General features: G+C 35.4%; 1 protein-coding gene across 2 annotated transcripts in view; it reads left to right on the top strand.

Annotated features, from left to right (window-relative positions):
* The window catches only part of ntrk2a (neurotrophic tyrosine kinase, receptor, type 2a), a 52,743-nt gene that overhangs the window by 7,271 nt on the left and 31,342 nt on the right, over positions 1 to 14,130 (top strand). The window contains exons 6-12 of one of the 2 annotated variants that reach the window (XM_065247718.2): positions 483 to 619; positions 1,142 to 1,274; positions 1,520 to 1,819; positions 1,911 to 1,937; positions 3,489 to 3,500; positions 3,594 to 3,631; positions 3,960 to 4,059. In XM_065247718.2, the coding sequence (XP_065103790.1) occupies positions 483 to 619; positions 1,142 to 1,274; positions 1,520 to 1,819; positions 1,911 to 1,937; positions 3,489 to 3,500; positions 3,594 to 3,631; positions 3,960 to 4,059 (747 nt within the window). The remainder of the gene's footprint in view (positions 1 to 482; positions 620 to 1,141; positions 1,275 to 1,519; positions 1,820 to 1,910; positions 1,938 to 3,488; positions 3,501 to 3,593; positions 3,632 to 3,959; positions 4,060 to 14,130) is intronic. The other variant, XM_065247719.2, reaches the window with a different exon arrangement.

A 14,130-nucleotide genomic window follows, 5' to 3' on the forward strand; every position in this document is an offset into this window, starting at 1 on the left:
AGTCCTGTCCATCAAGGATGGCTTGAGGCTGAGTAAAATATGGGCAAATTTTCATTTTGGGGTCAACTGTCCCTTTAAATAAATACCATCAAGCATCTGTTGAGTTTTTCAGCAACACATATAACAACCACAACAATACTTGTTATTCGGGATGCACTGATATATCGGCCTATAATCGGTATTGGCAGATAAAAGCAATTTTTAATTTAATTTTAATTTTGGGGTGAACTATTCCTTTATTTCATGCTTCTTGTTAATGCATTAGCTAACTGTATTTAACTTCAAAAAATACATTTTAGTATATGTAGAAATTAATATTAACCAATAAAAAATAATTATTGTTTTTATTCCATGTTATTTCACTGCATTATTCATTTTTAACCTTAGTGTGACATTTTAATCATTAGATATTTTTGGATGTATTTTTTTAGATTAAATTGCGGACTTTACTGTAAATGTTCTGGTTTGTGTTTTCTTTGTAGCTCTCCCCTCTGTGACTCTCAATCCGTCTAAAGTGACCATGCTCGAAGGGTTAAATGTGACGCTGAGATGCAACACGTCAGGAATGCCCGTGCCTAGTTTGACCTGGAACACCTGCAAGCTAAATTCACGATTTGAGGTAATTCTGAATTTAATCTGAATATTAAGACTTGACAAGGGAGCCATATATTATTTGAAAATGAATATTTCAGGAATAACTCTGTTTGGGTCGTTCTGCAGCATTTAAAATAACATCTTGTTAATTGAGATGTCAGGGCTGTAAGAGAGCAGCTTATAGTTAAAAACGTTTAAGTGTAACTGTAACTCATTTGGTAGATCATTGCATTAGCAGCGCAAAGGTCATGGGTTCAATTTCAGGGATAGACTATATGCGCTGTATGTTGCTTTGGATAAGAGCATTTGCCAAATGTAATGCTGGTGTTTAAAATGTTAATATGACGTGAATTAACACAACCTCACTTTGGATAACACAACATAAAATCTAACAACTGAAACATTTTTGTATTTATTTATGTAACCGGTGCTAAGTTAGCATGGAAAATAATAGTAATCGGTTTAATCAAAGCGCATCTTTCATTGAGTTATGGAGCAATACAGAAAGACTTGAAATGACATTGACTGCTGTAAAACACACCCTCAGCTCGAACGATCGGGTCAGATGTCTGATCTCAAGCTCATGGACGTCTCTTTCCTGGACAATGGATGCAAAATAGGCTGCACATCTGATAACATGGTGGGCGAATCTGAGGCCTATGTGAATCTGGACATACTGTGTAAGTTTTCATTTTAAAGAAAAAAATGTAGTATAACAGTATAATTGTTTACCAATACATGTGTATTTATATATTTGCCACTCACTGGGCGTCAAAACATATTATTGACGGACGATGAGCTTTGAGTAAAGTTTTAATACACAAAGAATATAAATAAGAAACAACTTTACCTTAACTATTTAGGCGTACTAGTTAATGTCTGTGTTTGTTTATCCTTGATATGTGGCATTGGTTTGGGTTGCCAGTTCCACCTAGGATCAGCAAGCTGATGGATGCAATCTCAGACCACCACTGGTGCATTCCCTTCAGCGTGTCGGGCAATCCAGAGCCGAAACTCAGCTGGTTGTTAAATGATAAACCGGTGGAGGAGGGAATCTTCATTCGAACCATGATCCACGACTTTTCAGATGGTGAATACCACGGTTGCTTACAACTGGACAGCCCGACGCACATCAACAATGGAAACTACACACTGTTGGCCCGTAACAAATATGGAAAAGACAGCAGGAAAATAAGAGCTCATTTCATGCTTGAGCCGTGGAATGGTAAGTTGACTTCTTTAGGGTGTACGCTGAATGTTAAGATAGACGGTATCTGTAAACATGTCCTTTTCTTTATCTTTTCTTTCTTAATCAGAATCCGTTACTGATCCGTTGTATTATGGTAAGTATTTTTTAAATATACTTATAATTAAAGTGTGTCATTTTTGCAAGGTGTTTGGGCATATGGGAGATTCTCACGAAATCCAGATTTAGAAGGTGTCCAGCATCAGATTTTTTTAAAAGCCCTTGAAGCCAATTATTTTTTGCACATATAAGATTATGGTCTGAACTCACTATAACCATTATTTTTAGAGGATTTAAAAATTATTATTATTATTTAATAATAATAGAATTATTAAAAAATAAAAAATAGAATTATTATTTTTTTTTTGATTATCATTATCAAAAATGATCATTACCGCAACATGATATTACATTAAATATATGCATTTACAAACTTGTGTTTCAGTAATGAGAACTAAAAAGTTGTCTAGATACTATGACAAACGAAATTTAAACTTTTATCTGGAGAGAAAAATAAGAACTGCTTACCTGGCAGCCATCTTGAGTGTCACAGTCAATTATGTCCCTTACAACAGTTTTTTTTTGTTGAAAATGTTTGTTCCTTGAGGGCTTAAAAAATGATTGAAAATTGTTGCGGAGGATGAGAAAATTGGACACATTTATATTCCTTATTATTGTCTCTACATTTACCAATGATCACCAAATACCACATGTTTCTTTACTGTTAATGTTTATAGTATAACATGCAATGAAGCTTTTTATTTTTTAGATTTTTTAATGATAAATATTTGTCAAAGAACCCAAATCCAGTCATGGACACGTTGCAGTAATGAAAATTTTACCCTTAAATGTGGAAAAACAACAAAATTGGTTTTTAAGATGTCATTTGAAATCATGCGCAAAATAGTACATGAAGAGATGTTTGTAACTGTATGCTTCTTATTTTTATAGCATTTCTTTTTTTTCAAAAATGTTTCATGACACCTCATAAGTCTAATTTCTCGAGAATCACCCTTATATGTGCGTTGGCAGTGTGTGAACAACACAACCACCCTATGATGGAATAAATCTTTTTTTAATCTTCATTAAACCTCATTAAATGTGCTGTTTTGATTTTTTTATCAATGTGAGGTCACACTGATAAAGCCCGCCCACAGCCACTGACTGACAGTGCTTCATCACCATAGTTTCACCCTCAGCGAGGGTATTTCAGTGCTGTCATATCTCAGTGATAAACTTTCACTAATGAAATCAGATCTATTTCAACCGAAAGCGCTCACTGTCTCTTTTGCATTTAAGGGTACACACACGAAAACAGCTCGCTACCCAAATATGGGCATTTTGGACATGCTATAATAAATTATCTGTGGGCTATCATAAGCAGAATAGGTTGCCTTTAATATGCTAAGTCAGGTTTAATAAGCCATTCGTATGTTGGTCTCTCCAAAAAGTGTAAATACTGTACTCCGCAAATGACAAGTTTTTAGAAACCTAATAATCGCTGTTTTGTTGTTCAATTTTGGGACAATGGTGCATAAATGACGCGCTTCACATTAATAATAAATTACATTGTAGACGTGTGAGGTTTATGGATGACATTGTTTGATTTTTAATGTTTGTCTTTTTTGTTTTTATCTTCCTCTATGAGATCCCACTACAGGTACGAAACAAAAGCACATAAACACAAATTCAAGATGTTAGATTAGTTATTTGAGATGTGCATATATCTTAATGTTTCTTTTCTTTCATACAGACGACACTCCTATTGGACCACCTGAGAACAAAGTTGCTGTGAGCGAAACTCAATTATTTCCTAAATAAATATATGTGACCCTGTCTTTGAAATCCAAGTCTCATAATCAAATTTTGGGATTTGGAGCATCAACTCAGTCAGGTTATATTTTCACAGAACGTTCTTATATACTAAGATGATTTTATATAGCAACAGCAAATCACAACAAAATGCCTGGGTTTTCACAGGCAGGGTCACAAAAGTTTTAAAACTAGTATTGTGTGTTTCAATGTTTATCGAGGCTCAGCATGAGCGCCTTCAGATTTTCGTGCTAAAAATCTTCAAAAGCAGCGACTCCTATTTGAAAACATGTCCTTCTGCTCGTAGGTGTACGTGGTCGTGGGAATCGCCGCAGTCACATTCACAGGCTTCATCCTGATGCTTGTCGTTCTGAAGTTTGGACGCAACTCAAAATTCGGAATCAAAGGTAAGCAGCTCTCAGCTCCTTTCCCAACCCTGCCAAGCCTTCATTAAGGACCGTAGCTCTGGACGGATGTATTGTGCCGACAGAATAAGCAGGGTTTCTTTTGTATGGCCGAACAAGACGGATGCTGAAAGAGAGGCTGTGCTTTGTCTTTTTAAGGAGCTTTACTAATTACTAACAGGCACCTAATCTTTTATAACCTTTGTGTCCCATATAGACGGGTGTTTTAAAGTGCACGTCAACATGTTAACGTTTGAAAGATGGTTGTTTAAATTATCTTTATGTAATTGCCGTTCGCACGGGCATTCAGAGTGGTTTTAGCACGTTGTTTTGAAGTTTCTGGGGTGTTTGTTGTTGTGTCCTGCGAGGTAAAAACTGTAAATCTGTTTTATATATATATATATATATAAAAGTACATGATTTAAGATATATCATTCATGTCTAAACAGTGTGAAATTAGTTATTTGTCGAAGTTTAATCATATTATAATATGTGATGCTTGTTTTATTTAGCTTTACAGTAGCTGATGTTGGCACTGTATGTAATTGACTTATTTAACTCAAAATCAGATCTTTACCATGATGTGAGAAGTTGACGTTTCGTCATTTATGGCTTGTTTTGGTTTATGACGGCTTGATGGTCGGTTAGTCCCTGAGTGAGAGCGTGTGATTGTTTTTGTGGTTTTTCTGAGAGGAAGTGTCGGGTTAGATGTCCTAAGGGGCTTATTTTCGCACGGTGGTCTTGAGTGTGTGTGTGTGTGTGTGTGTGTGTGTGTGTGTGTTTGCGTAAATGGCTCCTTGGTTTTCCACAAGGACAAAATGCTTGATTACTTACATCTATGAATGCTTAATAGCGCATATTTTACATTTATGCATTTGGCAGATGCTTTTATCCAAAGCGAGTTATAGTGCATTACAAGTTATACATTTTATCAGTATCGGTCTTCCCTGGGGATTGAACATGGGATCTTTTGCACGGCTAATGTAACGCTCGGACACTTTTTATGTTTTGGATCTGATACGTCATGAATATAGAAATGTATTTTTCTTCTAGTGTCTCTCTTGATGATGATGTTATTTAGGTGCTTTATTTCAAGTGCTTGGCATTAGACATACAGTAGCATCTAACGTATGAAATCCCTGCGTTGAGGGAGTCATAACGATTAATCGCGATTAATCTACAGCAGAATAAAAGTTTTTGTTTACATCATATATGTGTGTGTTAACTGTGTATAATAATTATGTATAGATAAATGCACACACACATCCATGTATATATTTAAAGGATTAGTTAATTTTCCTAAAAAAAAATCCAGATAATTTACTCACCACCATGTCATCCAAAATGTTGATGTCTTTCTTTGTTCAGTAGAGAATAAATTATGTTTTTTTTTTGAGGAAAACATTCCAGGATGTTTCTAATCTTAATGGACTTTAATGGACCCCAACACTTAACAGTTTGAATGCAGTTTACAATTGCAGTTTCAATTCTTATCTAGTGAAACGATTGTCATTTTTGGCAAGAAAAATAAATAATATGCACTTTTTTTACTCTGGCTGTTTGACGAGCCAGCGCAACCTCATGTAATTGCGTAATGACGTGGAAAGGTCACATGTTACATATATGAAACGCACATTTGCGGACCATTTTAAACAATAAACTGACACAAAGACATTAATTAGTATCATTCCACATACAACAACGTCGGAACGGTCCTCTTTCTCTAAACACTGGGGCGTAGTTCAAATACGTCATCCGTGACCTCTTGACGTGATGACGTATTACGTAAGGTCGCGCTGGCACGTCACACCGGAGATTTATGAGAAGTTGTGGTTTAAAACTGCATATTTTTTATTTTTCTTGCCTTATTGCTAGATAAGACCCTTATGCCTCGTTTGAGATCGTTTAGAGTCCTTTGAAACTGCAATTTTAAACAGAATTAAAACTGTTAAGTGTTGGGGTCCATTAAAGTCCATTAAAATTTGAAAAATCCTGGAATGTTTTCCTCAAAAAACATAATTTCTTCTCGACTGAACAAAGAAATACATCACCATTTTGGATGACATGGTGGTGAGTAAATTATCTGGGTTTTTTTTTATTTAAGAAAATTGACTAATTCTTTAAGAAATGTTTACATGTATATACATTTGTATATTTATGTACAATTTATATTAAAAATAAATATAAATACTTAATATATAAATATATATTTTTTTCTTAAAATTATACATGCATTTGTGCATATTTATCTACACATAATTATTATACACAGTTCACACACATATATGATGTAAACAAAAACTTTTATTCTGCTATAGATTAATCACAATTAATCATTATGCATCCCTACCTGCATTGCATTATTATAATATATATTTTTTCAATATTATATTTTTAATCATATTTTTTTTCTTTGTATTTGCTATGTCCATCATATGCTTTATTTTATTCATGTATAACAATCCCAAAAACAGTTTTTTAAAGTTTAATGAAAAGGGCAGATTTTTAATTCAGTCTGAGACTTTAGTACCCCACTGTACACACAAACACATAAACCCAGTGACTCACTGCAGTGTAGAGAAAAGCAGACCTGCACATTAAGAGAGGAGAGGAAGTGGATCTGGAATGGAAGTAGTTGAAATTGTAGCCCTCAGGTTCAGGAAGTGTGGGTGTCTGCAGAGGCTTCGGCTCGAGACTGAGAACGAGAGAGATAGAGTCGGCAACCTTGGGCTTATCAATGATTCAAAGGGCAGGTATCGCTTTTCGTTGGTTTGGACAAATCAAAAAAATCAATTAAGCCCCTCAAGGTCAGAAGTATCATCACTCTGGGACTTGTGGCCTTTGGTTAACATGCATGCCAGAGGTGCATCTCAACCCCCCTCAGCCTCTGTCCCCAACATTCCTGTCTCTGAATTGTCAGAGGTGAATGATTTACATTTGAAACTACATTATATGGACGTGTCCATCAGTAGAAACAAACAAAAACATGCTACAGTAATGTGAATTTACAGTGGAGGTCTATAAGGCAAGACATGCACCACAAAATATACAGTTTCAGTAGTATGGCCATTAATCTTGTCTGTGCAAAATTTCAAATCTAATTACAATCGCACGCAAGGATATCAGAAAGAGTCTGCATACACCACCAAAAAAATCAGCGTATAAGATACAAAACTACAAGATTTCCATAGTGCATTGCTGTAAACACGATTTTAGTTTTTAACTCTTTGATCACTGAAGGGTTTTCTGTGGAAATCAACAGCATGCATGAAATGCTTTTGAAAGAGCAATACTTGTTTTTGTTTTTTTATCGTGGGCCATTACTTTAAAAATAAGACATTTTTAACAACCATTTAGTCAGTCCTAGTTTTATTGGAGTCAGGTAATATTTCATGTTACAGTGTTTTAGGTCATTGATAGATTTTATTTTTACGGCATCGTGGTTACATGTAATTATTACTATAGTAATAACAGTAAATTATGCATAATTACATGTAGAGCCCGACCGGTATGTGTTTTTTTGGGGGCAGATACAGATATTAGGGAGGAAAAAAGACGTATAACGAAATATCGGCCGATTTATGTGTATATTATAGTACAGTAAACGTATATTACATTATATTATATTACAGTACTGTACATAGAATACACTATATACATTATCAGAATATACTATACAATGCAATGCAATGATCACTCACAAATGTGGTGACCAAACACTTCAAATGACGTGACAAAGATATATTATATAAACAGGTGTGTTTAACAATTTAACAATAAACTTTGTTATCCGAGATGAGTTTGATATCAGTGCTCTAAACATTAAACTTGACTTCGTATAAATAACTTTATAAACAAACAGAACAAAGTACATATAATTTGAATCATTGGCAGTTTTGACGAGAATAACGTTATATTGGACTTGTATTGAAAAGGGAAACTTATGATGTCATTGTTTATTAGCTTTACAGGAAGTTATGTACTTCACAAATTAGTTAGCAACTAACCACTAAGAGACAATGCTTGCAGGGTTCCCACGGATCCTTGAAATCCTTGAAAGTTTGTGAATCTGGGGGAAAAAATTCAAGGCCCTGGGAAGTTTTTGAAAATATACATACATAGGTACAGGTCATTGAAAGTGCTTGAATCTTTTTTATGCAAGACGTTTTCGGGAAAAAATCCATATTATTCCCTGTGTAGTGTAGGATAATATCATAAAAATTCTAGCCTAAACGTGCTAAACTGTTTGCTTTAAATGCTTATATCTTCTGTATGCGAATGTTGATTTATACCAAAATGTTTTTTTCCATAGTTGTGTTTGACACATGAAAACGTCTCGGGTTACGTATGTAACTGTTGTTCCCTGAGAAGGGAACGAGACGCTGCGTCTCCCTTGCTATACTTCCTGCGTCCCTGTAACGCCGTCTTTGGCAATATTTCAGATAGCGATATATTTCCTGCACCCTGACTTTGTCATTACGTCTTACCATTGGTTGAATTTGATATACACATTCAGACGCACTTACCCCTGGAGGCGCCCCCGAAGTGTCACCGCAGTGACGCAGCATGAGTTCCCTCAAAAGGGAACTGTAACAATATATCTTAAAAGGTAACACGATGTAACCTTGCTCTCACTTGAAATGTGTCCCCATATTTAGTCCTTGAATTTGAGGGTATTGGACCTGGAAAGTCCTTGAAAGGTCCTTGAATTTGAAGTTAGGGAAGGTGTGGGAACCCTGTGCTTGACTGACAACATACTGATGTAATCTGTAATGTCCTGGACAACATTTTTATGAAGCAAACTCACAGTGTTCTGCGCAGACATTTGATGTGTTCTGTAAGAAACGTTTATATCGACTGCATATATGCGGCTTATACAACGATACAGATATATCTGCAACAGGCTCATATTGGCCGATAAAATCGGCAAAACGATAAATCGGTCAGGCTCTAATTACATGTAACTACCCCTAAACCAATCCCTGACCTGACAGTAAGTACAAATTCTTAAATAATATTACTCAATACTTAAATGTATAGTTACAGTGACACCATAAAATAAAGTGTAAATATTTCTAAATCAAACAAACTTAACAAAACTTGTTTAACTTAATTTATTCAAATGCAAAAAAATTGAACGCAGTAAATGTTCAATATCCATTTAAACCGCAGGGCTGTTGAATGCTTGATTCTGATTTGTTGACAAGCTTTCTACGAATGTGCATTATTTTTCAGTAAACGCACACCTATGAAGTAGTTCCAGGTAAACTGCATTACAGTTACACATCATTACGCAAAGTTTAACAGAAATAACGTATTTATGAAATTTCAACAAATAACGCATAATTATCAGAAATCAGTTGAAAAGAATGAATAAAATAATTAAAAAGTAAAAAAAGTTTTGTTTTTGCTTTATTTCTGATAAAATAAATCTAAAACAAATGAAGAAAAAATGAATATATAAATAATGAGAGGCCACATTCACATTGTTCACTTGTTTTCTCTCTCTCTCTCTCTGTCAGTAGATTTTGTAACTGATGTTATGATTACATCGCTATTAATTAACAAGACAGGAAAAGTTATTAGCAGATACAGATTGCACAATGACCAAGTTATGTGGATCTGTTTGTAATAAAAAAAATGTTATATAACCGGTGCACTCCTGACATGTTACCGTGTCATATCGTATAAAGGAATGACTTGATATTCAGTGTATTTGTCTGGTGTGGTGAGAGTTAAAGGGTTAATTTCATTCAGTGACAGAATGGGCACTGATTAAACCCGCACGCATTACCAAATGGCAACTTGCGTCTGCCATTGACAGTGCACTTTGCTCTTACAGTCTATGTATGTTAAGAGCTGAAGGGGTGGATGTTGCCTTCCCACAACATGCGCTGTTGCCATGGTTACAAACGTCATAGATACTCGGATCCAACGATGAATCATTTTTACAGAGCATGAATCACCAATAGCTGTGATCTCGCATACAGCCGGCAGAACACACACAACTAAAATAAGCGTGGTTATCTGCAGGTATATATTGAAGATGAAAGCTTGACTCTTCAAACTGTAGTTTGAGAAAATATTGTTAAACACTATTTGACTATGTTTCTTTACGGTACATAAGTATTTAGTATACTGATATTTCATTACTTATTGGTACTGATACCAATTGTTTTGCTCCTTGTTTTAAATAATTATGTTCTGAAATCCTAGAAGCGCAGAGCGTACAAAGTGCAACTCACGCACAATTCAAAATAACCAGACAGTTCTGAGTTTTGATGAATTTTTACGCCACGTTTGGTTGTCAGGATATAATCTGCCCCGATACTCGAAAAAAGTTGCTTTTATTTATCAATACCGAATATAAGCTGATATATCGTTGCATCCCTAATAATAAGTATTGTTGTGGTTGTTAGATGTGTTGCTGAAAAACTCAACAGGGCTTGATGGTATGTTTTTAAAGGGACAGTTCACCCCAAAATAAAAATTAGCCCGTATTTTACTCAATCTTAAGCCATACTACGTCTATATTACTTTCTTCTTTCAGCCAAACACAGATGGAGATATATTAATAATATCACCTTTATAATGCCACTGGATAGTGCCCCATTTTTAAAGTTCCAAAAAGTGACATAAAACTGCATACAGTTATATAAAGGTACAGGTCCATACAGTTATAAAATGTCTACTATGGTGAAGTATTGGGTTTTTGAAGGAAACATTTGAGGAGCTCAGATGCAAAAGCCTCTCTAAACGGCACCCCAGTCAAAAATGAGATAATGATATTGACCAAAAGCTCACACTGTAAAAAATGTGCTGTAATTATGCAGCTGGTTGCCAGTAACTTACTGTAGAAGATAAAGACTGAAAATGTTTCATGTTCATTTAACTTTTAACAAACTGTTGTCAGTAAATAACATAAATGTAAAATCTACAGTAAGTTACTGGCAACCAGCTGCCAGTAATACTGTAATTTCTACAGAATTTGTTTACAGTGGCACGTATTATACGTTCATCAAATACTTTTGCTTCAAATTCGAACAACCCCAACCTTGGGTCTTTTAGAAGTACCAGTTTGTTGGTAGAATCCATGAAAGGAAAACACCACGTTTTTTTAATATCTTACTATGTTCTTACCTCAACTTAGACAAATTAATATTTATTCAATGCGTGCACTTAATCTTTATACAGCGCATCATGAATGTGTTATCATTTAGCCTAGCCCAATACATTCCCTAGGATCCAAACAGGGATGAATTTAGAAGCCACCAAACACTTCCCAGTTTTCCATATTTAAAGACTAGTAAGTATGGTGGCACAAAATAAAATGTGGGGCACTTAGTTGTCAGCACTTCGACCTCGGGCACAGTAACATTGATGAGGTTTGATCGAGAGGGGGAGTAGTTAGGAGTGATGATGTTACTGCGCACCAAGGTCGAAGTTCTGCAAACTAAATGCTTTTGCACCATACAAAATAGGTCTCATTTTTTATCTGCTTATCTTGTGTAACTACTCATGTAACAGTCTTTAAATAGGGAAAACATGGAAGTGTTTGGTGGCTTCTAAATTCATCCCTGTTTGGATCCTAAGGAATGAATGGGGCTAGGCTACATGCTAACACATTCACAACGCGCTGTATAAAGATTAAGTGCACGCATTGAAAAAAGATAGGTATGTATTAATTAATCTTAGTTGAGGTAAGAACATAGTAAAATATTGAAAAACTGTGGTGTTTTCCTTTAAGAGTCTGATAAGAAATGCTCATTTACAAGAACGGGTTTTGCATATGAGCTCTTTTTTTGTAAACTATGAATGTACTTGTGTCCACAGTAGTTGAGGTTGATGTCAGACTGTAGGCTGACCTTTGAGCCAACATAACAAAAACCCAGAGACATTTAATAACCATATTGATTAGTGTTTGATGGATGAATGCAATTTTTAGAGCTTTAAAAATGGTTCACTATCCAATGCCAAGGCTATCCAAGGATGAAGGAAGAAAGTCTTATACACCTACGCAGGCCCGAAGGAGAGTTAAATAGGGGCTAATTTTCATTTTGGGGTGAAAAGTTTAGGGTTAGTATAGTTTTTGAGTGATTAAAGTTGGTACAGTATGTTTGGTATGAGACATTTTTGTATGCAGTATTGCATTTAGGGGCTTTTTGCAATGTTCATCTGCGTTGTTGTTGATAAGAATTGAATGCTTTTTCTTCATACTTTCTTACTAAAGCACTGACGTGACTAACTACATCCTTCATTTGTATGTCTGCTATATTACCTCTGGTTTATGGATGCTAACAATATCTCGAACATTGATTATTTCTATAACACGCATTTTAAAGGATTAGTCCATTTTCTTAAAAAAAATCCAGAACATTTACTCACCACCATGTCATCCAAAATGTTGATGTCTTTCTTTGTTCAGTCAAGAAGAAATTATGTTTTTGAGGAAAACATTCCAGGTTTTTTCTCATTTTAATGGACTTTAATAGAGCCCAACATTTAATACTTAATTCAACCCTTAACAGTTTTTTTCAACGGAGTTTTAAAGGACTCTAAACAATCCCAAAGAGGCATAAGGGTCTTATCTAGCAAAACGATTGTCATTTTTGACAATAAAAATAAAAAATATGCACAAAAATGCATAGTGACGTAGAAAGGTCACGTGTTACACGTATGAAATGCACATTTGCGGACCATTTTAAACAATAAACACACAAAGACGTTAATTAATATCATTAATCCGGCCCTCTTTCTCCACACTTGTAAACACTGGGGCGTAGTTTCGCATACAGTACGTCATCCGCAACATGATCTCACAAAGTTCCGTGGGATAGTCACGGAATTTTGTGCTCATTTTTCCGTGGCATTCTCACGGATCTCCGCATTTTTCCGTGGCCCTGCTACAGACTGTCTTTTGCCGTGACATTCTCACGGATTGGTTACTCAACTGCTTTTTCCTATTTTCAAACCATTTTCACTTCGGTTTAGGGTTAGATTTGGTGTTTGCGTTAGTATGTCACTTTAACTATTGGTTTATACTATTTTTTCTGATTTATTCTTTTATATTTTCTAAACTTTAAACAATTGTCGCCTGGCGTTGGGGTTAGAGTTGGGTTTGGGTAGGGATGTCATTTCATTTAAATCTAACCCTAAACCGAAGCGAAAATGGTAAGAAAATAGGACAAAACAGTTGAGTAACCAATCCGTGAGAATGCCAAGGAAAAAGACAGTCCGTAGCAGACCACGGAAAAATGCGGAGATCCGTGAGAATGCCACGGAAAAATTAGCACAAAATTCCGTGACTATGCCATGGAAATTCGTGAGATCAGGTTGGTCATCCGTGACCTCTTGATCTGATAACGTATTGCGTGAGGTCGCGCTGGCGCTTTTTAGGACCGGAGATAGAAGAGAAGTTGTGGTTTAAAAGTGCATATTTTTTATTTTTCTTGTCAAAAATGACAATCGTTTCGCTAGATAAGACCCTTATGCCTCGTTTGGGATCGTTTATAGACCTTTGAAACTGTTAAGTGTTGAGTTAAGTGTTAAGTGTTGAGATGGCATGGTGGTGAGTAAATTATCTGGATCCTTTAAGTTTGCGTAGAAAGAAAAGTAATTATTTTTCCCTCATTTATTTGTTTATAATTTGAAATAATTTGTTTATTATTAAATATATGAGTTACTTTTCTGTGTTGTGGATTTCATTTTTGTTTGATACTGAATATTAATGTTGTGTTGTGTTTTGTATGTTTTGTTGTGTTTGTTTTGTTATTTTAGGTTTTGTTTTATTTCACAATGTTCCTGTCGAGGTTGTGGCAAGATAACAATGACTGTGGTCGCATCCAACCGAAACGGAGCAAGAATTTTGCCGACCTTTTTTGCAAAGGCAATGAGGTTTATGACTGACCTCACCTGCAACTTGTCCAGCCATGTAGCCAATTGTACTGACATATCTGACTTTAGACAACTCTTATTGGTTGTTGCGGGAGAAATGGTTCTTTTAGCCCCTCCCGCTTAGTCTAACCCAGTGTGCAATGGGGGAATAGCGTGACCAGGTCACATAGTTTTCCTGAG

Source organism: Paramisgurnus dabryanus, chromosome 11 (assembly GCF_030506205.2).
Source record: "Paramisgurnus dabryanus chromosome 11, PD_genome_1.1, whole genome shotgun sequence".
Classification (NCBI taxonomy): domain Eukaryota; kingdom Metazoa; phylum Chordata; class Actinopteri; order Cypriniformes; family Cobitidae; genus Paramisgurnus; species Paramisgurnus dabryanus.